This window comes from Xyrauchen texanus, chromosome 49, assembly GCF_025860055.1.
Source record: "Xyrauchen texanus isolate HMW12.3.18 chromosome 49, RBS_HiC_50CHRs, whole genome shotgun sequence".
Taxonomy (NCBI): domain Eukaryota; kingdom Metazoa; phylum Chordata; class Actinopteri; order Cypriniformes; family Catostomidae; genus Xyrauchen; species Xyrauchen texanus.
The window spans coordinates 3,298,512-3,325,873 of NC_068324.1; the positions used below are offsets into that span (position 1 = coordinate 3,298,512).

Sequence of the window (27,362 nt, forward strand, 5' to 3'; positions counted from 1 at the left end):
GCGCCATATATATATATATGCGCTGATAGAATCTTTACATAGTCAAATGCTCTCTGCTTTTGTCTGTGTATGTTTGTTGCTCACTTTGCTTAAGGAACAGAATTTCACTGTTGGAACAGCTTTTAGGTCATTGCGTAAGGACTCCATAGCATTTGTATGACTTAAATGGTCTGATGATTGTTTTACAGACAGCTCTGGTTGGTCAGGTTGGGCTGTTTATTGTCCGTGCTTAAGTGATCTGTTGTAATGTGTTTGATTTGTGTTGTGTGTTTGTCTAGTTCCGTCTCTTCAAGCTTGAATGGACAGATAATGGTACAGATCCTTTAACACAAATGCAGTTCTTGTGCAACAATCAACAGTTGCCGACATTTATTACAATGCTTGTAAGGGAGCACTGATTGATATTCCTCAAATGTTCTGGTCAGGGTTTTTTTTCTAAATCCGTAACCATAACAAGTTGTCATAATATACTCACCTTCATGTTTTTCCAAAGCCGTAATATTTCCTTTTTTTTTATGTAAAAAAGGAGATGTTTGGCAGAATGTTTAGCCTCAACATTTAGTTTCCATACTATATTATTCCATACAATAAAAGTGGATTTGATACATTTGACAGTCTTCATTGTATTATTTGGACACTGAATCGAGCAGTTCTAGCTTGTTTGGCGCCCTGGGCGAAACAAAGCAATTTTTTTCTACAGTTTAAATTTCCATCACAGTTTCATTTTCAGCACATCTCAAATTATGCGGAAAAATACATTTTAATTATTTATTTAAAAGGCTGCCGATTTTGTCTGGCTAAGGCTTATTTCATAGCTGCATTTTATGCACAATTAAAACCAATTTTTCACACTTTTTGCATGATTTGGCAAAACCACAGCTTGATTGGAAATGACACCCAATCAAATGTTTATTCATTATTAATGTTCAACAGATCCTTCAAATTTGTACTAGACAAAAGTTTCATGTTACTTTTTTAATGTTCAGTATCAGTTTTGTTTTCTCGGAACAATGTAAAAAACACTTCAAATCCCGTTGACTTGACACCAGATATCGACCAATTTAAGCCCAATGAATAAAACAAAGAGATAAGAGATACACCACAGATTACGAGCTCGGGATGAGCAGTATGCATTGAGAAGTACTGTAAGAAACCCAGACCGTCTGTCTCATTCACGCTTAGTCGTATATACACAAACACAATTTAAGAATAGATCAGAACTATGTTCGCAGTGGAGTACTGGCATACTTCTTAGTCAAGTTCAGCACATTGCTTTGTGGGACACAGTATGCAAAATTGTACAAGTCGTATTGCAGTGTGCTATTTCAAACATACCCTTGGAAATGACCAATTAGAGAGACATTAATACGGTTTGAAGGTGTTTAAATCAGTGAAACCCTGGTTTGAAGAGGAAATAATTATCAAATGAGTTCCAGTCATCGTTTATAATCGTTTCATTCATAATCTGCAAGACATGTTTAGGTATCAAAAAGCCCTTGGCATTAGACGCACTGGGCCTGTTCGAAAACTTAGTGAGCTGCCTTGCTGTCTACTGCCTACATAGGCAGCGGTCTTTTACTGAAATGATGCCTCATAAGAGCGTGATTTGGATTGCTCTACATAGACGGCAGCTGTGCGCGTCATTTAAATATCGCTCCTTACGCGCAGTGCACGGGACACTGGACTCGCAAATGATTTCAATACAGGTGATGACGATGAATTGATTTCTCTCACTTCATCCGCCATCTTTGATTAACTTTTCTGCCGAGCTCATCACGGTGCATTCTGGGATCACCTACCCCGTGGGATCACCGATATATCTTAAGAGACCGCACAATTAAGATACCAAGCTTTGTGTCGGGAGAGCGCCTATGATGTCTTAAAACGCTGCCTCTGGAGGACGCTCACTAGGTTTTGGAACAGACCCACTGTCTCCTGTACTGTCACACCTTCCTCAAAGATTTTAAAAGTAGGTCGATTTCACAAACAAAAGTCCCGTAACACTGATCCATCCCGTCCTGAAAGTGACTTTTTATTTTTGGGGGCGGGGGAATTTCTTCCCCCTTTTTCACCCAATTTGGAATGCCCAATTCCCAATGCGCTTTTAAGTCCTCGTGGTGGCGTAGTGACTCTCCTCTATCCGGGTGGCGGAGGACGAATCTCAGCTGCCTCCACGTCTGAGATCATCAACCCGCACATCTTATCACATGGCTTGTTGAGCACATTGCCATGGAGACATTTCGAGTGTGGAGGCTTCACGCCATCCAACGCGGCATCCACGCTCAACTCACCACGCGCCCCACCGAGAACGAACCACAATATAGCGACCACAAGGAGGTTACCCCATGTGACTCTACCAATTTTGTTGCTTAGGAGACCTGGCTGGAGTCACTTCACACGCCCTGGGATTCGAACTGGCGAACTGCGAACTCCAGGGGTGGTAGCTAGCGTCTTTACCACTGTTAGCAAATTGCACTTTGCACCCCTTTAGTAACATACAATACAGCCACAGTTTGCGCACATACACCCACAGATAGCGCAAGCACTCTCACCCACGCCCACTTGCTCTAATCTTATATATGCAATCTGTTAAGGTTTGTCTCGCATGTGTTTCGTTGTCCTTGCACAGTTAGCCGCATATCCTCCATATTAAAGACTAAATTGATTCTTTGATTCATCATAGTTATTAGCAACACTAAAACGTTCCTTATGTGATATGTAGGAATAAATGTGCTTAATAAGGGGTCTCAGACCCTGCCAAACCACGCCGTAATTCACGCCCTGTTTATAGACATAAATATATCCATTCAAACTGTTTTCCAGGAATCCCTAACAGCACCTTTTCACACTGCTGAACAGTAGCTTGAATGCCACTAACATGCAAATAAAGTTCAGCTTGTTTACAAACAATGTTTTCTTTGGAATAGATTTTTACATGCACCTTGCAGGGTATTGTTTTATTTGCGTACGGTTATAAATATACACCCCAGTGACCTAGAGAGCGCCTTTCATCTGGTTAGAGTTGTGCCAGTGAGTTTATTGGTGTGTAATTAATTTAAGCAATTGAAAAATGTCCGTGTCCAGAGGAGAGGCAGGTCTTGTTTCAGTCTGGTCTGCCAGCTGGCTGTTGTCTGGTCCAGCATCTTTACGGGACAGCGGACAGCAGAGCATTTACAACTAAAACAACAGTGCGGTTCATCACACTACCGATACAGTGTTATACAGGCTATAAATAGAGAGGCATTTGATTAACTTATTAAACATATATTTTTAAATATGTTTTATGCACAATCAGGCTAAAACTTTCCAATGCCTTTGGGTAACAACGTATAAAGGTTGATTGCTTGTTATTAAAGGAATGTTCCAGGTTCAATACAAGTTATGCTCACTTGACTGCATTTATAGCATAATGTTGTTTACCACCAAAAATTCTACTCGACCCTTGTTTATATATAAAATACTTAAAGGCCCATACAACGCAAATGAATGGGGCCAGTCCAATAACATGGAAATACACGGTGTTTAATTAAAACACCTATTGACCATTGACTTTCTCAGCATCATTGTGATTGCACCAGACAGACGCCCACCTTTGAGTTTAGACCTACTTAATCGCACAAAGTTTTCATTTTCAAGTCATACGCAACTGCTGAGCGAGTTGCAGCCTGTAAGTGTACCCTCTGTTTGATTGATTTGTGGTTCTTTAAAGGAGTCGTGTGCCTCTGCAGTCACACGTAGAGATAAATTATTCACTGTGCCCTGGATGGAGAGAAAGAAACAAACAATGGAAAGGTGTTTGAAAGAAAGAAGGGTGGAGGGGGTGGAAAAATAGCATGGTGTTTAGAGAAAGATTAACAACGTAAGCTGGCAATTTGCAGCAGGAGAAGTGGCAAAAGTGATGACGACAGTCTGCGATCAAATTTAAGAGTCATTAGTACCTTGTAGCAGAATTCATACAGTTTGGACACACCCTGCGGGAGGTTTATATGTGTAGAATGGAGGCTTTGATTGGTAGTAAAAGATATATTACAGTACAAAATACACAATGATATGTGGATTTATTGTCATTTCTGTGCCATGTGTCATTTCCTGCTCTGGTGTAGGTGTTAATGGCCTGTGTTCTCTCTCTCTCTCTCACTCCGTCATAGGTGGATGTCGTAGAACATGAGTGCTTTGGGAACCCCAACGATACCGAGCAAGTAAGTCCCGAAACACCCTTTAGACAAGTACAGGAACGCAAATGCTTCTAACTACACCTGCTAAATTTCACCCGTCATTATGCTGTCAGTATACGCATGTTGCCGCTGTGGACTTTATAGTGCACTTTAGCCTAAACTGTCTGCTTCTGAGGTCACTTCTCTCATTCCGGTCAACTGAACAGCTGGGCAACAGTTTCAATTTTTTCAAAGTTAAATGATTGAATGATTTTTAGCTGCTTTTACTTCTTATTTTACTAGTTTTAAACGTTTATATATAGTTTGGTTTTATTCATATTTTAGTGCACATTTTGACTTTTTGTTTAGTTTTCTTTCTTTTTGAAAATTCCTGTTTTTATTATTATTTCAGATAAAAAAAATGTTTCACTTGTTTTCATTTTGGTAATAGTTTTCATTAACAATATTAACGTCAGTACTTGGTAATATTATTTTAGCTAACAAAAATATTTTTCACTACTTGTTTTCATTTTCGTGATAGTTTTCATTCACGATAATAAAAGTGTTATTATTTAAGCTAGCAAAAATGATTATTTTAGCTAATAAAAATATTTTTTCACGGCTTGTTTACATTTTTGGAATCGATTTTGTTAATGATAATGACCTTATCATTTAAGCTAACAACAACAAGAAACAATTAGCTGATGATAAATATTTTTTCATCGCTTGTTTTTATTTTCGTAATAGTTTTCGGTAACAAAATGTACCTTTGGTAATGAGGTTTGTTATGGCCACCGTAGGAGCCATGTTAATGACAGGGACAGATTACCGACCGGTCCAATGGGGCCCTTGACTACCCTGTGACCCTTGGCTACCGGGGGGCCCTTGACTACCCTGTGACCCTTGGCTACCGGGGGGCCCTTGACTACCGGGGGCCCTTGATTACCCTGTGACCCTTGGCTACCGGGGGGCCCTTGACTACCCTGTGACCCTTGGCTACCGGGGGGCCCTTGACTACCGGGGGCCCTTGACTACCCTGTGACCCTTGACTACCGGGGGCCCTTGGCTACCGGGGGGCCCTTGACTACCGGGGGCCCTTGACTACCCTGTGACCCTTGGCTACCGGGGGGCCCTTGACGACCCTGGGGGCCTTGACTACCGTGGGGCCCTTGACTGCCCGGGGGTGCCCTAGGATTTAAGGCTGCATGATCTAGTTTGGCGATCCCCCTCCGCTTGAAAACCCGTTTATGCATGAACAACGAACCCCCCCACACTCAAAACCTTTTAGAAGGAGGGGGGACCTTGGAGATAATTGGCCCCAGGGCCTTTGAAAGTCATAATCCATCCCAGGCTAATGATGACTCCATCCCATGCTCAGTGAATTTCAGCTTCTTCCTTCTGGACGAAGGTTTATAGTCCCACAGTTTTGTTCCAGCAGCTATGTGGCAGGTCGGAGGGCAGGGCTGGGTCGTGATACTACACACCCGGTCCCGTATTAGGCTAATTATGCCTCCGTGAGGTTTAAAGGCTGACTGCAGAGGGCCGTGCAGGAGAGAGAGATCGTTAGCGGACATGTCCGTCGTGTGTGTGTGTTTGTGTTGTCTTAAGTTTATCATTAAATCTATTATTTATATTGAAAAGCCGGTTCTCGCCTCCTCCTTTCCATTGAAATGTTACACATGACGGACATGTCCGCTAACGATCTCTCTCTCCTGCACGGCCCTCTGCAGTCTGCCTTTAAACCTCACGGAGGCATAATTAGCCTAATACGGGACCGGGTGTGTAGTATCACGACCCGGCCCCGCCCTCCGCCCTGCCACAAGCTATTACTCAGTTGAACAAGTAATAGCAACATTGCTAATATGATGATATTATTTATATATTGTATTTAAATGTTGATTGGAACGTGGAGCACTTGTCATCATGTTGTACACTGTTTGTAAAAAATGTGTCAAAATGTATGAACTCACCCACTGCAAACCAAATCTACCTACGGATATAAATAAAGTAACCTGAAGGCTAATTGTTTCATGCCTCTTTAAATGTCAAGTGTCATGTGACTGGAAGGGGCAATGTGCGTCAATTACAATTTGGGGTTAAAACACCTGTGCATGTATCTGCTCACATGGAGGGAGGGGGTGAGTTTGGAGTACGTATATTTTGTTGACCATTACATTTCGCCTTATGTCGTCTAAACGTCGTTTACCATTTTATATTGTTTTCATCATACAAACTCATAATCATATTCCTGTCTTGATGCAAATGTTTTAGACCATTTTAATTGACATGTCATCAAACGCGATCTCCTTGCTTTGCCCCTCGGCGGTTTATGGTTTGTTTATGAAGCCGCTACAGCCACAGTAATGTAAGTATGCGCGTTAAGTATGTTCAGCAGAGCTGCACACTTGCAATGTGTTGGCTAAGCATTCACGTATGTGTTTGCTTGCTTGCTTTAAAAATATATCTGGTCTTGAAGCGTATGCGACGAAGCAATAATTGATTAATTCAACATTTAATTGCATTCAAATTATATGCTTTTTTTCCCCACACAGACACGCCTAGCCAAACATCCTGTAGTTAATGATTTTGTGTGACTCTGCGTATGTACATTAGGGTCTTAGTTAACAGAGCAGCACTGTGTGGGAATGTTTGCCTATCCTGACCTGTTGGAAACAACCTGTCTCTCTCTCTTTCTCGCTTTCTCATACCCCCTTCCCCACTCCCATCTGCTCTCAGAACCTGTACATCTTTTCAGCAGGCTTGTCCACTCCGTTGTCAAAATTAGCAAAGGCCAGTAAGCTTGAGCCTTGTAGAGTAATTACGGTCTATAGTTTTAGAGTTTGAAAAATGAAGAGTAGACATCGTCCTCCACCATCCTCATCCTCATCCTCTGCTTCTCTCTGCAGTGGGGTGGCCAGATCGGACAGCAAGATCAGTGCCAAGGCCCTGTTCGGTAAGTGAGCTATATTTTATTGTTTGCTTGTGTGCCCAGTGTGTGTAAAGCTCTTTCTCATGACATCACGTCCTGTTTCCTGTGTCCGCTTGCTCTCTGTTTTTGAAATGCCAGTCAACACGTCACTGTATGCTATGTAAATCCGCTCTCCGTACAGTAGGACATTTGCATTAGTATCGCACACACACTCACAGCGGGCGGAGGCTGATCTATTGTGATTCAGCTAAACCATAACAATCAGGCATTTGCCAATCAAATGAGTGTGCCAGGCTATATCTGACCTCACAGTGATGGGATTGCAAGAGAAAGGTGAGAAAACTTCTGCCGTTTGGAAAACAAAAACCTTTATAAAGCAACACGTCACGGGAGTACGTGTGTTGCAGTGATTATACCACGGTTGATGGGATGTTATTGAGCACAACCTGAAGTGCCTAAAACTCTCTTAATTGTGGTAAAATCACTAATGCTTGGCCTCGAGTGGCTTATTAATGCTAAACATTTTTTGGCGAGGATGTTGTCTTTGGTTGCCAGGGCGTTGCTGTGCAGTTGCTATGGCGTTGTGAGCATTAATATAGACTTCATTGAGGTCTGTTTACAGATATTGTATTGATATAACAGAAACTGTTATATCTTTGATTAATTATTCCAATGTATTTGTTAAAAACATAAAGGATTATATGTTATAAATTGTGTAAAAAAGGTTTGAAATATAAATGTTACAATATTGCAAAGTGTGTGTGTGTGTGTGTGTGTGTGTGTGTGTGTATATATATATATATATATTATATGCACCTTGTTTGCATTAAATTGACACACTGCAAACAAGTCAACCTGACTTTAAATGAACTCATAGTTTCTTGAAGCTGGGTGTTTATCCTACTGCTGCAGTCATGGCAACTACACGTGTGTGTGTGTTTGTGTGTGCCTCAAGGGGGAGTGTGTCTAGGCCTAAATTTACACACAGTCTGCCTCTGTGCCCAGCCGGGTCTGGAAAAGGGGGCGTGTGCTCAACCTGGTCTGACGTGTGCATAAAAGACACTTGGAAATAAAACTGAGAACAAGAATGGACGTAAGGGAGGGTTAAGATGCAGAACAAGATAAAGAGTTCTTTATTTCTTGTCCTGAAATTACTTTTATTGTTTACTAGAAGGTCAAACCCTAAAAGGACCTTTTGGTAAATGATTTAATGTCATAAAACCTGGAGAGAGAGGCAGAGAGAGAGAGAGGCAGAGAGAGAGAGAGAGAGAGGCAGAGAGAGAGAGGCAGAGAGAGAGAGAGAGAGAGAGAGAGAGAGAGAGAGGCAGAGAGAGAGAGAGAGAGAGAGGGGCAGAGAGAGAGAGAGGCAGAGAGAGAGAGGCAGAGAGAGACTAAAAATGAGTGCTTCAGGGGTTTTGGTCTGGCAGTGAATGCACTAAAAGAGAAAGCTAGAAGAGCATTCGATGCTATTAAAGGGCAAATTTACCCAAGTTGACATTCCTGTAACAATCTGGTGTAAAATCTTTGATAGTATTATAATGCCTATTGCTCTGTATGGAAGTGAGGTTTGGGGTCTGTCTGGCAGATTACTGGAGATGGGACAAACACCCCATAGAATCCCTGCATGCAGAATTATGTAGAAACATTCCAAGAGTTCAGAGAAGAACACCTACTAATGCATGCCGGGCCGAACTAGGCAGATACTCCCTTATTATACATATTGAAAAACCATCCCTCAAATTTTGGACACCTAAATTCAAGTTCCCCAAACACACTGCAACATGAAGCCCTTAAAACCCAAGAGCTGAAGCCTAAAACCAGAAAACTCACAAACCCACTAACAACTAACTAACACCAGTTTCAGACCAGCACTGCTGAACAAAACCAGATCAGAATAAACCAAATCATAAAAGAAAGCAAAAACTCATATTTGGACCATTGGGAAAATGAAAGTAAAAACCAAAGCAAACTGGAATGTTATCAGGCCCTAAACAGAACATATAATCTGGCAGAATATCTGCACACTGTAAGAGATCCAAAACAGAGACGGATCCTCCCCAAATACAGACTCCGTGATCACAGACTGAACATAGATAAAGGCCGACACAGACAAACATGAACGAGTCTGTGCTCACTGTGACACGGGTGAGGTCGAGACAGAGACACACTTTCTTCTTCACTGTGAGAAATTTACACAGGTGAGAGAGAGATACCTCCACAAACTCTCAAACCTCATGCCACAGTTTTCCAGTTTGGCAGATACAGATCAGATGCTGGTGTTACTGGGGGAGATCAGATCAGATACTGGTGTTACTGGGGGAGATCAGATCAGATGCTGGTGTTACTGGGGGAGATCAGATCAGGTGCTGGTGTTACTGGAGGAGATCAGATCAGATACTGGTGTTACTGGGGGAGATCAGATCAGATACTGGTGTTACTGGGGGAGATCAGATCAGATGCGGCTGTTACTGGGGGAGATCAGATCAGATGCAGCTGTTACTGGGGGAGATCAGATCAGATGCAGCTGTTACTGGGGGAGATCAGATCAGATGCAGCTGTTACTGGGGGAGATCAGATCAGATGCTGGTGTTACTGGAGGAGATCAGATCAGATGCTGGTGTTACTGGGGGAGATCAGATCAGATGCAGCTGTTACTGGGGGAGATCAGATGAGATGCTGATGTTACTGGGGGAGATCAGATCAGATGCTGGTGTTACTGGAGGAGATCAGATCAGATGCAGCTGTTACTGGGGGAGATCAGATCAGATGCAGGTGTTACTGGGGGAGATCAGATCAGATGCTGGTGTTACTGGAGGAGATCAGATCAGATGCTGGTGTTACTGGGGGAGATCAGATCAGATGCAGCTGTTACTGGGGGAGATCAGATGAGATGCTGATGTTACTGGGGGAGATCAGATCAGATGCTGGTGTTACTGGAGGAGATCAGATCAGATGCTGGTGTTACTGGGGGGGATCAGATCAGATGCAGCTGTTACTGGGGGAGATCAGAACAGATGCTGGTGTTACTGGGGGAGATCAGATGCTGGTGTTACTGGGGAGATCAGATCAGATGCTGGTGTTACTGGGGAGATCAGATGCTGGTGTTACTGGGGAGATCAGATCAGATGCTGGTGTTACTGGGGGAGATCAGATGCTGGTGTTACTGGGGGAGATCAGAACAGATGCAGCTGTTACTGGGGGAGATCAGATGAGATGCTGATGTTACTGGGGGAGATCAGATCAGATGCTGGTGTTACTGGAGGAGATCAGATCAGATGCTGGTGTTACTGGGGGGGATCAGATCAGATGCAGCTGTTACTGGGGGAGATCAGAACAGATGCTGGTGTTACTGGGGGAGATCAGATGCTGGTGTTACTGGGGGAGATCAGATCAGATGCTGGTGTTACTGGGGGAGATCAGATGCTGGTGTTACTGGGGGAGATCAGATCAGATGCTGGTGTTACTGGGGGAGATCAGATGCTGGTGTTACTGGGGGAGATCAGAACAGATGCTGGTGTTACTGGGGAAGATCAGATCAGATGCTGGTGTTACTGGGGGAGATCAGATCAGACGCAGGTGTTACTGGGGGAGATCAGATCAGATGCTGGTGTTACTGGGGGAGATCAGATCAGATGCTGGTGTTACTGGGGAGATCAGATCAGATGCTGGTGTTACTGGGGAGATCAGATCAGATGCTGGTGTTACTGGGGAGATCAGATCAGATGCTGGTGTTACTGAGGAGATCAGATCAGATGCTGGTGTTACTGGGGGAGATCAGATCAGATGCTGGTGTTACTGGGGGAGATCAGAACAGATGCTGGTGTTACTGGGGAAGATCAGATCAGATGCTGGTGTTACTGGGGGAGATCAGATCAGATGCAGGTGTTACTGGGGGAGATCAGATCAGATGCAGGTGTTACTGGGGGAGATCAGATCAGATGCTGGTGTTACTGGAGGAGATCAGATCAGATGCAGGTGTTACTGGGGGAGATCAGATCAGATGCAGGCGTTACTGGGGGAGATCAGATCAGATGCTGGCGTTACTGGGGGAGATCAGATCAGATGCTGGCGTTACTGGGGGAGATCAGATCAGATGCAGGTGTTACTGGGGGAGATCAGATCAGATGCAGGCGCTACTGGGGGAGATCAGATCAGATGCAGGTGTTACTGGGGGAGATCAGATCAGATGCAGGCGTTACTGGGGGAGATCAGATCAGATGCTGGCGTTACTGGGGGAGATCAGATGCTGGTGTTACTGGGGGAGATCAGATCAGATGCTGTTGTTACTGGGGGAGATCAGATGCTGGCGTTACTGGGGGAGATCAGATCAGATGCTGGCGTTACTGGGGGAGATCAGATCAGATGCTGGTGTTACTGGGGGAGATCAGATGCTGGTGTTACTGGGGGAGATCAGATCAGATGCTGTTGTTACTGGGGAGATCAGATCAGATGCTGTTGTTACTGGGGGGGATCAGATCAGATGTTGGTGTTACTGGGGGGGATCAGATCAGATGCTGGTGTTACTGGGGGAGGACCATCATGCATCAGTTGCAGCTAAATTCATTTTTGAGCTGCACCTCCTCAGAAACCAATTACTGCCTTAATGTACTTCAGTCACAATACTTTTATTTTCTTATTTTCATAATGTTGTGTTAAATGCTTATTTTATTTTATATTGTATAATGTATATTGTTATTATTGTTTTAATTTTATTCATTACCTGGCACCTTATTTTAATTCTATCTTTATTGCTATTTGTTACTATTTTATTATTATTATTTGTCTTGTCATTATCTGTTTTGTGTATTAATGCTTTGGCAATATTGTATGTAAACATTGAATTGAATTGAATTGAATTGGAGAGGGAGAGAGCGAGAGAGAGCGGGGGGGAGAGGGGGGAGAGAGAGCGAGAGAGAGCGAGAGAGAGAGGGGGGAGAGAGAGCGAGAGAGAGAGGGGGGAGAGAGAGCGAGAGAGAGAGCGAGAGAGAGAGAGGGGGAGAGAGAGAGAGAGGGGGAGGGAGAGAGAGAGAGAGAGAGAGAGGGAGAGGGAGAGGGAGAGGGAATGTGTTTCGAGATGATTGTTGTGTTAACACAGCCTTGAGCTGTCTGTGTAATTTCACCTCAACATCTAAAAAAAGAAAAATATAAGATTAATAATGTAAAATAATAATGATTCTATTTATATATATTATTAATAATTTAAAATTATATTAAAATCATATTTTTTAAATAATTACTTATGAATTAACTATTAATCACTCAACCAATTAATTGGAATAATAATAATACATTTTTTTTTTTGTTTGTATGTTTTTAATGACCGCTTTGCTCCTCCGGTTAAGAGTTTGCTATACTTGGGGGCAGTGGTGACTCAGTGGTTGAGGCTCAGGGTTACTGACCAGAAGGTCGGGGGTTCAAGCCCCAGCACCACCAAGATGCCACTGTTGGGCCCTTGAGTAAGGCACTTAACTCCAGGTTGCTCCGGGGGGATTGTCCCTGTAATAAGTGCACTGTAAGTCGCTTTGGATAAAAGCTTCTGCCAAATGCATAAATGTAAATGTTAAATCTCAAAAGGATGCGATTTAATTATTTAAATTCATAGTCTGCATGTGCTGTGCGCTTTAAGATTAATGCCCACTCTGCTGTTTATACCAATGACATATACACACACACACACATACACTCACCTAAAGCATTATTAGGAACACATACTAATACTGTGTTTGACCCCCTTTCACCTTCAGAACTGCCTTAATTCTACGTGGCATTGATTCAACAAGGTGCTGAAAGCATTCTTTAGAAATGTTGGCCCATATTGATAGGATAGCATCTTGCAGTTGATGGAGATTTGTGGGATGCACATCCAGGGCACGAAGCTCCCGTTCCACCACATCCCAAAGATGCTCTATTGGGTTGAGATCTGGTGACTGTGGGGGCCATTTTAGTACAGTGAACTCATTGTCATGTTCAAGAAACCAATTTGAAATGATTCAAGCTTTGTGACATGGTGCATTATCCTGCTGGAAGTAGCCATCAGAGGATGGGTACATGGTGGCCATAAAGGGATGGACATGGTCAGAAACAATGCTCAGGTAGGCCGTGGCATTTAAACGATGCCCAATTGGCACTAAGGGGCCTAAAGTGTGCCAAGAAAACATCCCCCACACCATTACACCACCACCACCAGCTTGAACAGTGGTAACAAGGCATGATGGATCCATGTTCTCATTCTGTTTACACCAAATTCTGACTCTACCATCTGAATGTCTCAACAGAAATCGAGACTCATCAGACCAGGCAACATTTTTCCAGTCTTCAACTGTCCAATTTTGGTGAGCTCTTGCAAATTGTAGCCTCTTTTTCCTATTTGTAGTGGAGATGAGTGGTACCCGGTGGGGTCTTCTGCTGTTGTAGCCCATCCGCATCAAGGTTGTGCGTGTTGTGGCTTCACAAATGCTTTGCTGCATACCTCGGTTGTAACAAGTGGTTATTTCAGGCAAAGTTGCTCTTCTATCAGCTTGAATCAGTCGGCCCATTCTCCTCTGACCTCTAGCATCAACAAGGCATTTTCAGCCCACAGGACTGCCGCATACTGGATGTTTTTCCCTTTTCACACCATTCTTTGTAAACCCTAGAAATGGTTGTGCATGAAAATCCCAGTAACTGAGCAGATTGTGAAATACTCAGACCGGCCCGTCTGGCACCAACAACCATGCCACGCTCAAAATGGCTTAAATCACCTTTCTTTCCCATTCTGACATTCAGTTTGGAGTTCAGGAGATTGTCTTGACCAGGACCACACCCCTAAATGCATTGAAGCAACTGCCATGTGATTGGTTGATTAGATAATTGCATTAATGAGAAATTGAACAGGTGTTCCTAATAATCCTTTAGGTGAGTGTACATACATACATACATACATATACTTATATATATATGTGTGTGTGTGTGTGTGTGTGTGTGTGTGTGTGTGTATACATATAAGGAACAACAAAATATATAGATATAATAGTGTATACAGGTACAGTAATATATTTGAATAATTATTATTAATGTATACAATACTACTACTAATATAACTATTATTAGTAGAAGTAGTATTAATAACATTATTATTAATAACATTATTATTATTATTAGTATTAATAACAATAATAATATTATGTTTATCATTGTTATTTACATTATTAATAATATTATATAATAATAACTAATAATATGATTATTTGATTAATTACTGATTATTTAAATCAGTGTAAATTTAAGGCAGCTAAATAAATTGGACCGTGATGTATTGAAAATGGGGTGTTCCAAATTCAATACAAGTTGAGCTCAATCGAAAGCATTTGTGACAATGTTGAAAACCAGAAAAAATTATTTCATCTCGTCCCTCCTTTTAAAAAGGAGTTACAGTGAGACACTTACTATGGAAGTGAATTTATTCCTCTTAATACTCATGTATTATTTGAGCTGTAAATTTGAAATTACATCGTCATGGCAACAGTTGCAAAATTGGCTATAGCTTTAAAAATGGAGTGGTGGTGGCGTAGTGGTTAAAGCACAGGGCTGTTAATCAGAAGGTCAGAGGTTCTAACCCCACGGCCACCACCATTGTGTCCTTGAGTAAGGCACTTAACTCCAGGTTGTTCCGGGGGGATTGTCCCTGTCATAATTGCACTGTAAGTCGCTTTGGATAAAAGCGTCTGCCAAATGCATAAATGTAAATGTAAACAGAAAAGGTTAGAAAGTGATTTTTATCACACTATATCATGTTAATACACATTGTTTATGTCTTGTGGTAATACTTTTGAAACGCTGAGTATTTTAACGTTCAAAAATTGGCCCCTATTCACTTCAGTTGCAAGTGGTAAAATATGACCTTTACAGGTTCTTCGCAGGCTTTATGAGATTCACCCAATGTGCTTATGTGTGTGCTCATTTGTGCACCTTGTGAGTCTTTCATAATATACACAACATGTTTTTATCATGTTCTGCACTCTGCCAGCAACCCAAGAGACGGTACACTCCCTGCCAAGTGAACACACACACACACACACACGCACACACATACTCATTCAGTCAAACCTAATGCTCTTGCCAAGTTTAACATTTTTGTTTGCTCTGACACACCGAGCCGTGCCTTTAAATCTGTTCTTCTGGCTTGGTTTTGTAATCTCCTGTCCTCCGATTAAGTTTTATTTTTGGGTTGTATTTTTTGCCATTGGCCCTCTGCAAATTGCAAAAACTCTCCCATCTGTCACTCAAATCATGCTTTCAGACAGAGCATGCAAATCAGTGGTGCGTTAAACGCACACACTTATCACACCAGCGTCTGATAAAAGAGAGCGAGAGAGAGAGAGAGAGAGATGGTCCGTTAGGATTCACTCGCTCAGGACACCAGTGATCTATTCTTATCACAGTCATTTCGCCTGCTCGACTCCTCAAAACAATAATGTAATTCGTTAATCTAGTTTGTCCATTTCCCTTCCTTTTCGATACCCGATTGGCCGGAAATCTTTGCTGATGGTGCCTGGGCGAGGACACGACACTCTCTTTGCATGCCGACACAAATTTCCGCTTGGCTTTGTAATTTTTTTTTTATTGCAAATATGTACTGTACATGTTGGAATGGTGTTGTGAAACTCAAAAGACAAAAGAGCATTGAACGTGTTCAAACTGTGCTGAACAGATCTGTGGAACAGATGGCTTTCATTGCACTTCCTGTTTCCAGAAGGGACACCGGAGCTAGTTGGCATGGCACCATCACGACAGGATATGCTTGGACCTTAAGATGGGTTGTGAGACACGTGTTGTCACAAAAGTACAAGAGTTTAGCTGTAATAGGATGATGGTGCATTTTAAATCCCGAATCTCAAGTTTGATAGAAAACAAATAAGTGTGGCCAAATAACCGGGAATAAATGTTTAAAAAGTTTTATAATAAGCGAGAGAATACTTGTCACTTGACAGTGAGAGTAAGACACCGAGGTGAGACATATAGCATTACAAGAACCCCAGCAGTCACTCCAGGACAGCGTTTTACATGATGTCATGTGCATGAGTGTGAATGTGTGTTCGGGGGCAAGAGGCTTACAGTGGACTTGAATGTTGTCTTTTAAAAGTTACACATTGCAATTTTGTGTTGCTCCTAATAACACTAACAAATGAGCCTGAAACATTGTTACTTTGTATGAAAATTAACATGCAAATTATATTTGCATAATTCTTTCTCTCCTCGTCAATGCTATGCTTGGTTTGGGAGTTGGTATTTTTGTATATATTTTTTTTTCTTCCCAATTTGGAATTCCCAATGTGCTCTATGTCCTTGTGGTGGCGTAGTGACTCGCCTCAATCTGGGTGGCGGAGGACGCATCTCAGTTGCCTCCGCGTCTGAGACCGTCAATCCGCGCATCTTATCACGTGACTCGTTGAGCACGTTACCACGGAGACATAGCGCCTGTGGAGGCTTCCCACGCATAACTCACCACACGCCCCATTGAGAGCAAGAACCACATTATAGCGACCACGAGGAGGTTAACCCATGTGACTCTACCCTCCCTAGCAACCGGGCCAATTTGGTTGCTTAGGAGACCTGACTGGAGTCACTCAGCACACACTGGATTCAAACTCGCGACTCCAGGGGTGATGGTCAGCGTCAATGCTCTCTGAGCTACCCAGGCCCCCTGCGAGTTGGTATTTTTTATTTTGAGTGTTATTTATTTGCTTTCCCCTCATCATTGTTTGCATTCAGCCACTGTATCTCTTTATAGCCAGTATGTTTTTTGTTTTTTTTCCCCCACTCAGTTCGGTACCCATGTGCTATTTGACTACAGCCGGCTTTTTTCAAAAGCTCACATGCATAAGTCATGTCTCGTGGTGAATGCAGATGCTCCTGGAATTTGAAATGCGCTTCTTAGTCAAAATGCCTCTCTTGACGCGATATGTGCAGACAGGACAAAAATCGTACGTCTCAAAATATCTTAGCGGTGCGACGTGTAAATGCATCCTAATAGACATGCTGCATGTATGATTTTACTTGTCTTGTTCTACATATTGCAGCAGTTTCCTGGTAAAATGAACAGTAGAGATGCTACAACAACAATGACTTTCATTCCCTTTACACAATTCACAAGTAAAACGGCAAAACAATACATTTTCACCGGTTCTGCACACAATGCTATCTTATGACACCTAAACATTTTTGCTATAGTGCATGACTTTAAACATTTGTATTACATAACCAACGCTTGTTTGAGTGCGATCAAATTGCACGGTAGCTCAACTGATAGAGCAGTTGCGATGCAGAGGACCAGGGTGCGAGTCCTGTAGGCCTGTTTCTGATGTTGTGTTTTTCATGTCACATTCACTTTTTCTTAGACTATCGATTAGGTTTAGTTGAAAGGTTTAGGGTAGGGAGGTCAGTCGGTTTTGTTGTTTTAAAACTCAGTAGAGCCAGATAACATTTAACTCGCTTTTAGCGCCTCACAGTGGACATTACACCTCTGCCGTGATACGCGTTATGAACCATGTGATGAAATTTAGCAAAAATGACCACATTACTGAGGCAGTCATATTTGCGTAACATTTCCTTTTGTGTTCCACTGAAGAAGGGAAGTCAAACAGGTTTAGATCAACACTAATGTAAGTAAACAATGGCAGGATTTCGATTTTTCGGTGAACTATGCCTCTAAATCAGGTGGAGTATGAATTAGGAGACGGTTCATTGTCGACCTGAAATCCCTCTCGAGTTGAGTTGACCCATGCAATGTTTAGCTCTCTAGTTGCGAGCTGTCGACATGCTGCGAACCGTTTCGAGTAAATGTCAGGCATAAATTACGTATGTGCACAGTTCGGCTTTCACAAAGACACCCATGGAGCGAACGCCCCACGCTAATGTTAGAACTCTCTGCATCCAACAGGAAGAGAGGGAAAGAGTGTGACGAAGACTTCCTGGTGAGATGCATTTGGAGAGAGCGATAGACTGTGAAGAGAAGAGATCTAATTGAAGAATGAGCAGAGAGGAGGTTTGTGTTAGAGAATGTAACTCTGATATCTGATCCCGTAAAGCAGCAGATAACTACATGTGCTCATTTAGAGGTAAAGATTAGCTCTGGTCACTTAACCTGAGAGACTCTTACAGGGCGATGACCCCCTATCTCTCCATCTCCCTCTTTCTCGGTTATCTCAGTTTTAGTGGATTTCTTTTGGCATGTCAAAGGCTGTATTGGTATTGCAATATAATGTGACAACCTGCCCCAAGACTGAACACTGTTCATCCTATAAAATCTAGCTTCTTTATGTAGTTGACCCTTGTCTTGATGCATGCTAGCCTGGTTTTATTGTGTTCATTTGTTAACCTTGTAGCCATTGCAAATTATGATAATGTTGGAGTTTTGGTGCGGACGATAGAATCACTTTCCATCTTTTTTTAAATACCAGAACCGAATAATGTTCATGACTTTCGGTTCCGTTAATGGTTCTGAAACAGCACAGAAACACTGTACTAAAATACTGACAATTTGTCTTGCGCTACTATTCAACAGCACTGAAACCCCACTACTAAATCAACAGTGTGATTAAAAACGCGACTGATTTACGAAGGAATGACTCTTATGATTCAGTTGTTTTTTTTATCCCATTTTTTCCCATTTTGGAATGCCCCATTCCCACTACTTGTTAGGTCCTAGTGGTGGTGCGGTTGCTTACCTCAATCCGGGTTGTGGAGGACAAGTCTCAGTTGTCTCCACTTCTGAGACCGTCAATCTGCGCATCTTATCACGTGACTCGTTGTGCATGACACCGCAGAGACTCGCAGCATGTGGAGGCTCATGTTACTCTCCGCGATCCATACACCACACGCCCCATTGAGAGCGAGAACCACTAATCGTGACCACAAGGAGGTTACCCCATGTGACTCTACCCTCCCTAGCAACCGGGACAATTTGGATGCTTAGGAGACCTGGCTGGAGTCACTCAGCACACCCGGATTCGAACTCGTGACTCCAGGTGTGATAGTCAGCGTCAATACTCACTGAGCAACCCAGACCCCCATGAAAATATACAGCATGTAAATGTAGTCTGATCCCCTTATGGGTCGGTTCTGTTGAACTTCCTGAACGAATGACTCTTATCTGCTGGATATTTTTTGTCTTTTTGTGTCCAACTTGAAATTAACCAAGAATTGTGACTGTGCGATTAGTTTCATTTCTTATTTCCGAATATTTCTTCATAAAAAGTACTAAAAGAATCAATAAAGGAACCGTTATGGAGCCAGAATCGTTACATTACCTACGATTCCCATCCTTAATCTGAATGAAGCATCATGACAACTTTGGAAACATTCAACACCCTGACAACATGCCATTCATCCATTGCAGCACTGCTTATGCAACTATTTTAAACGTAACATTGTGACCTTGTTATCAGGATTCTCATGGCTGAGCCATAACCAGACCTTAAAGAGTCTGGCCATCGTGAGAACCGAGGGGTCCGTTGGGCCGGCGCGCTTTGGTGGCCGTTCAGGGAAGGACTGGCCATCGTGAGAACCGAGGGGTCCGTGGGCCGGCACGCTTTGGTGGCCGTTCAGGGAAGGACTGGCCATCGAGAGAACCAAGGGGTCCGGTGGGCCGGCGCGCTTTGGTGGCCGTTCAGGGAAGGACTGGCCATCGAGAGAACCGAGGGGTCCGGTGGGCCGACGCACTTTGGTGGCCGTTCAGGGAAGGACTGGCCATCGTGAGAACAGAGGGGTTTGGTGGGTCGGCCGCGAAATGCGCTGGCGCGTTATGCAGAACGGACCACAAAACAGAGCAGAAAAGCACAGCGAACACCCCCCGCTCAACAACTTTTGGCTCAACCCATACCCCCACCCCCAACAACATTTGTGCCAATTGCTATGTAAAATCCCAGGCCAATTTCTCTTCCCAGTCCAGCCCGGATCTGAGCTATGCAGTCCACATTAATTTTATACTCCTACTGTATGTCAACAATTGTCGTATTTGTGTCTATTTTTGTTTCTCCTAAGGATTTATAAGAGAAACATTTTACAGGCAAAATGAAACTTTAAATTAATCATAATGAGAGTTCAGCGAAGTCCCCTGAGCTACGAAAGTGCAACTTTGAGCAATAAAATCAGTGAGTGAAACCCAAATATGTGATTTGATCTGTCTCAGCTTAGGCGAATGTCAAGTCGAGTGTTTTTTGAAACATGCAACACAAAACTGATTTATAGGGCTGCTGTAAAACTAAGTCAGTCACTGACAGGGGGAGGAAGGGTTACGTGAGTGTAACACAGTTTGACCTTTGACCTCAGATAAAAGAGACCGGTGATTCACAGTTCCAGCCTGTCAGAACATTTCCTGTTCGCAAGTCCGCCAGTGCCAAGACCATGGAGGTTTTTAACACAGATTTATAGAGAAGAAGTGACTTTCCTTGGTTCGAAAGGGTGAGATTGAACGTTTTTTATTTCTGAAATTCATGGATTCTCAATTGACTTGAACATGACTCATAAACAACGTCGAACTGCCGTGTTTAGTGCTGATTTTTGCTAACTGTAGCGCTTGGTGTTTTCATTTTTTATAATGTTTGACGTTGACTGGTGTTTCATGTTTTTCTTCTGTTTGTATGCTTGAAACCTTTTGTCTCAAGTGATCTAGCCTGTCCTCTGTCGCCAAAATGTGGCACTCGTCAGGTTAGTGCGTGTGAATGTGTTGTTCTGCCTGTTTGTAACGTTTGTCTACACATTCAATTTAAAGGGGTCATGACATGGTTTTTTTTATTGTATTATTATGTTCCCTTAGGTGCAATTATAGTATTAATATATTTTTTTTTAAGAAAAACTTTTAAAATCTAGTGATTTATGACCTTTTCCCACCCTGTTTCTCATCCTCTGATTCAAACAGTCTGTTTTGGGGCGTTTTCCATTTAAGACTTCAGTGTTAACGCCCACTGTTATGATTGGCTAACGTCAGTGCCTATGTATCAATTATTGACGCCCCAGCCAGAACAATATGCAAGTAAACTAAGTAAAAACACTGTGATTATTCATAATGAATGAAATTGCGCTTTAAAAAGTAGTTTAAAGTTTAAAATAGATTACTTACAGTTTGCGTCGTCGTTGTTCCCAGAATAGTCGGCACGGACTTATCTTTGAGCAACAGTTTTCTGGCAAAGCCAGCATCATATTGAGATTTGTTCTCAAAACAGTCATCCTTAAAATGTACAGAACAAACGCTTAAGTTAACACTGCCGTGACTGGGACGTCCGCAAAAAATAAACTGCATCCATTTTTCCCTGACGCCTGGATCTTTCGGCAGCTTATTCAGAGGTTTTGTTTGACCACAGCCAGGAACAGCACATCTGTGTGGCATCGTAATTTTCCTGTGCACAAGTAGTCTCTGTCAGAGCTCGCTGTCCATCGACTGAACACTTGTGAGGCGACGGCGATACTGAAATGAGCGTAGTTGTCTTGGCGCTTAAAGCGTAGTTATCTTGTGCTGGAGGCGGTCATATGCAAACGCTGGTACGTCACTTCTAACCGACACGTCACTTCTAACCATGAATCCAGAACGAGCTGTATTTTGAGCTTGATTAAATAAATGATTCGTTTAGAATGGGGAGGACGTCTTAAAATATTAAACTTGCAGGACGTTTTAATGATACAAAGACCTCTTATATACCAAAAGATCAAGGCAAATTTGGTTTCTCATGTCATGACCCCTTTAAGACGTACTTATTTTTATATCTAGTTCATGAGAATATGGACGCTTGGATAAAACTACAAAACACAGGCCCCATCCACTAAACCCTGTTTTATGTGAAAATGTAGCTTTAATTTGCCTAGCATCATCGTTTTCCAAATTATGCAGAAATGGAGATTGTTTTTGAAAGAGAGAAACAGCGAGATGGAAACGTTTTCCAACAAAAATGGGTTAGTGTGGATGTGGCCTCAGGAACACAAAAACATTTGTCCATTTTTTTTGTCATCTTTCATCTCTTTCTCTCAGAATTTACCATTTGATTCTTTTTTTCCCCCTTCAGAACAACGAAAGAAGTATTCAAACTCAAACGTCATCATGCAGGAGACGTCACAGTACCATGTGCAAGTAAGTTGATGCTGAAGTTTAATTTAGTACAAGCTCTACAATCAGCTGAATTTCACTGGCAAGCATTTGGTTTAATATTTAACGTGATTCATCTGACAACTTTATATCGTAATAAAGCAATCAGGTCCCTGGATCACAGCAGAGATTTATCAGGGTTAACCAGCGACTCAGAACCGAGATAACACAATCTGCGTGCTAAAACCTGAATTAGTTCAATAGTCCTCCTGAATGGAGAGAATGCGTTTGCCTATCGCAACAGAACTTATTTAGACATGTGAAATTATCTCCATGTTAGGCACACTGATCCAGTCTTGACTCAAGACGTTCTTTTTGCACTTTAGTCAAATCTAGACACATTATTTTCCCACTCTCTTTTTCTCACTTTCACCCTTCACTTATTGCAAAGAATATGTTGTCTCTTATCTCACTCTCTCACACTCATACACACATGAAATTGATAATACACCAATGCCAGCCACAGTCATATCAGGTCTTGAATCCTTACACAGACTCTTATATCACGGCTAGTGCTCGGAGTCTCCGCATGTAAGACTTGCAGTCCTTTTTATTATTTTATTAATAGATTTTTCTTAATTGCTTTTAAGCATATAAAAGATGATTGAGTCTTTGATCTGGTAGCGTATTGGCCCAGATACAAATGACAAAGTCCCAAGTCTCTGATTTTATTGTGGTCCCTTTTAAATCCCTAACTGTAAGCGTGAGTTTCAGTAATAGTGCGGCTTGCCTTGGCAGACACCAATAATTATGAAATGGTTCTTTGGTTCAGCAGTATACTTTTAGGAAACCAATATTCTGATCTGAAAAGCCTGCAATGTTACAACAAGTATTTATATTAATCTCCAAAAGAGCCATAAAGCAATTTAAGTACTCAACCTGGTCTTATAGAATCCCGTTACATTATTGCAATCATTTTTGCATGGCTTGTTTCCTTATCCGAACCCTGACCTTAACTTACTTTTTACCCTGTTCCTCACACAATGCTATTTTACGACATCAAAACACTTTTACAATGACTTGTAAGGCGATGCACATTAACATTTGCGTTACATAATCAAATACATTTACGAGCTTGTATGAGTGCGATCAAATTGCACGGTAGCCACGGCTGGACTGGTAATCTGGCATACCGGGCATTTTCCAGGTGGGCCGACGCACTTTGGGGCCGATCAGGGGTGGACTGGCCATCGGGTGAACCGAGCGGGACGTTGGGTTGGCCGCGAAACGGTCCACACTAACCTAAAATGAGCCACTGCGTTATGCAGAACGGACCACAAAACGGTGCCCCCTGCCCCTCAACAACTTTTGGCACAAACGAAATGTATATATATATATTATATACTGTATATATAATATGTATATGTATGTGTATATACTCCTAGGACAGTTCTAGGTTCTCGCTTGTCTCTGCACACTCAGTGTAATCACGCTTGGTCTGAGTGCGCAGTTATAATACTCTGTTCGTGCCGTGTTATTTTTGTGCACTTTCACTTGTTGTCTTCTCGCACTGATGTTGTAAGTGCAGCAATGGCCTGATCGGGCAAGTGACAGTTCTAGCAACTGGCCCGAATTTTTCTCACTGTGGCCCCTGGCCATCAGGTAGTCCTTATTGTCGAGCCTCGCCTTATAATTTAAATACATAATTTTTGTGCATAACCGTAATGATCATTAGATATTTTTGCATTATGATAATGAGAATTGAGGAGAACAATGTGCTTAAATATTCTAAATAAATATACTAAAAATCGTTTTCATTTTCAATATGCAAAGTTATGTCTTATTGCTTTTTATGATTTTGATCAGACATGTCAATAAACGTGTTTGTGTTTGGATTATGCGTTTAATCCACAGCCCCTGTGCTGAGATCACCTACCTGTATACAACATGTCGCGTGTCTTAATCTTCTTATGCATGATATGAATCGTGCATGATGCCCTGAATATGTGTTCTCACTCATGGGTGCAAGTTTGCATTAGGGATCACTATTTGACATACAGTATAGTATTGTGTGTGTTATGACACTTTTACGGACACACACACACACACACACACACACACACACGGTTGAAGTGGATATCAAAATATTATAAGGAGGTGTGTGCCTGGATTAGTCGCTTTATTACAATGACATTCTTTGAAGATGTTTATACAGTGTTGCAACACCCTTGTCTCTATATGCAAAGAGACAATACATTGGTGTGTCTCCAAAAATATGTGTGCTTTCCTTAAGGGACATTTACAATACAATGACCTGATGTGACGTCTTTTCCACCACAGAAATGTGCATAGATTTAATATCCCAATAGTTTCCCCTGATCCTGTGTCTTATTCACCGCCCCCACAATCTAATTTAAGCATGCACAATCCGCACTGTGTCTTGAGTATTTAAATTGTAATTGCCGTTCCTTTCCACGCAAACACGACTCCTTTCTATGTAAATTAGTCACGTTATTGGTTGCGCTTTATTCTCAAAACTCTGCGCTATTTGCCTGACGCAATTATCATTGTGGTTTTACTGTTCGAGGGAAGCGGGTGGTAAACCAAGAGATGTTTGCATTTTTTGTCGATCATGACAGCATTAATTAATCAAATAATTATTAAATTAAGGGCAAATTCGTGCAAATTGCGCTCAACGCAGATTATGCCTGATCTGCATGATGCCTTTAGTAATTTTGGCACTGAACAAGTGCAGACAGTGCGTGCAAAATAAAAATGATGCACTTTTACCGGGCGCGATTCTTGCAGTTCTTAGTGAATTCCCCTCTGAGTGTGTGTTTGTGTGTTTGCAGCATCTCTCCACATTCATCATGGATAAGACCGAGTCCATTGCGACGGTGGAGGATGCCATTAAGAAACTAATCCTGCTCGACTCCAAAGACAAAATCTGGACGCAAGAAATGCTGCTGCAGGTGACCGACCAATCCATCAAACTGCTTGACTGCGAGACCAAGGTGGGTGCGATCTTTCAGCGCGCGTGTGTGTATATGTGATAATGTGTTGCGTCCGGACACTTGCGTCACACTTAAAAATGTCAATGTCAAACCAAGTCTCATCTGCAAACAAATGCTGCAAGCTTTTCTCAGAACTAGCATCACTTATACACCAATTGATGTTAATTAGGGACAGGCTTAATAGTCTTTTTGTGTACTTGAGTAATCAATCCACCAATTTTGTGGGCTAGTATAGTTGTTTCTGAATTTGATTTAATCAAAACGTTAGAAGTCATACGATTATTGTTGTCTTGATGGAACATTGCTGTAATTTCGAATACTCAAGATCGTTTTGAGAGGATATATGAAGTCAGTTCCCCTCAAGTAAACACACATAGCATTTGCTGATTGGTGATTTTTAAACTCCATATGGAGGTAAACATGCACAATGGATTGTGGAAAAAATAATAGGTGAAAAGAGTGACGGACATTTGCATGCTCCACATCTTTGTCCAATGAGCATAGTCTGCTCCAAACCAGCGGGTTAAAGTAATCTGATCTGTTGGAATAAGTGGATGGGGTGAGATTCATCCGTGTGAAATGAGATTGTGAAGTCATGATTGGACTAGTATCAATGTGACTGCCAACACTTCCACATATTTGACCTCATTAATCATTATACATCGGGTCGGGTATGAAAAATAAATAAAAAAAAAATCCTATTATTTATCTTATTATAATTAAACATCAGCAGTTGCTTTATTAAAGGAGCAATATGTAACATTGACATCAAGTGTTTAAAATGGGTACTGCAGTCCAAATTCAAAATTTTGGAGAGAGTCGTCTCCCCCGGCCCCTCCTCCCCAGACTCGAAGCTCATGCGGGTTGCCAGGTTGAGGACACGCAACAGGAATGAGTATACTGACAGTGGCAAGCGATGAGCCTTACACTGTAAGTTGGTCAGCTAATGTATACATTTGCAATGTTTTTATTGTGTGCAAATTATAAACCAGCTCATGTGGATGTTTTATAACTCTGTCAATGTTAGTTAGATGTATTGCTGGCATCCATGACTTCAGCACACTGCGTTTGCCCGCTTGTTACAAATCTGGCAACCCTGGGAGTCGGTTCACACAGGCCAAAACGTTAAATGTTAAAACGTAAACGTATAAATGTTCCTCAGTTCATTGATCCCACAATTTTTTGGTAATCAGGTTTGTTTATGTATTCCCAAACTAGACTTCCTAACTCCATCTAGCGCTCTGTGCATGGGTCAAGCACTAGGAAGTATTATCGAGCTTGCAATCTTGAGACTACGATGGCAAGATGTACAGTGAATAAGGAGTTACAATTTGGTCTGTTCTCACCAAAAACTGCTAAGATCGCATCAGAAGACCAATCCATATTAAACCACCAGAGTCATATGAATTGCTTTTAGGCTGCCTTTTATATGCTTTTTGGAACGTCTATGTTTTGGTCCCCATTCACTTGCATTTTAAGGACCTACAGAGCTGAGATATTTTTCTAAAAATCTTAATTTGTTTTCTGCTGAAGACAGAAAGACATACACATCTGGGATGGCATGAGGGTGAGTAAATTATGGGAGAAATTAGATTTTTGGGGGAACTATCCCTTTAAGGGTTACTTCCCCCATAAATGTAACTTCTGTCATCGTTTACTCACCTTTTTCTCCTCTGTGGAACACAAGTGAATGGTGACTGAGTGTGTCAGTCTTTAAAATTCTGCCTAACATCGGTGTTCAAGAAGAACGAAAGTTATATATTAGGATGAGTAAAACAATGGTAGCATTTAAATTTTTGAGTGAACTATCGCTTTAAGCGACCTTGGTGATGTCGGTCAAAAAGGAAAGTAATTTCAAGAGGCAGAGCCAGTTATTACAATTTAATAAAATCTTGGGAAGACAAGCTTCTGTTTTGTTTGGGATCATTTGCACCGGTGAAACAATTAAAGGACCAGGAAGGTGTAGAAAGCAAATAAGTATTATCTGTTAGATATTGAACATTATTTTAGTATTAGCTGCAGTATATAGCATTTGTTTCTCTCTCTCTTTTCTCCCAGGAGGAGCTTGAGAACTTTCCTCTGTGTACAGTCCATCACTGTCAGTCACTGCTGAATCAGACGCGATACCCCTCCGTCCTGCTGCTCATCTGTCAAGACAATGAACAGCACAAACCAGACATTCACTTCTTTTACTGCGACGAGGTGGAGGT

At 42.0% G+C, this 27,362-nt stretch overlaps 1 protein-coding gene across 3 annotated transcripts in view; it reads left to right on the plus strand.

Moving 5' to 3' along the window:
- The window catches only part of LOC127640623 (epidermal growth factor receptor kinase substrate 8-like protein 2), a 53,203-nt gene that overhangs the window by 12,299 nt on the left and 13,542 nt on the right, over positions 1 to 27,362 (plus strand). Inside the window, exons 2-6 of one of the 3 annotated variants that reach the window (XM_052123284.1) lie at positions 4,149 to 4,199; positions 7,061 to 7,107; positions 22,119 to 22,183; positions 24,991 to 25,152; positions 27,211 to 27,360. In XM_052123284.1, the coding sequence (XP_051979244.1) occupies positions 4,165 to 4,199; positions 7,061 to 7,107; positions 22,119 to 22,183; positions 24,991 to 25,152; positions 27,211 to 27,360 (459 nt within the window). In that variant the 5' untranslated portion in view covers positions 4,149 to 4,164. Of the gene's footprint in view, positions 1 to 4,148; positions 4,200 to 6,862; positions 7,108 to 20,426; positions 20,524 to 20,726; positions 20,770 to 22,118; positions 22,184 to 24,990; positions 25,153 to 27,210; positions 27,361 to 27,362 lie in introns of those variants that run through there. The other 2 variants (XM_052123285.1, XM_052123283.1) reach the window with 2 other exon arrangements.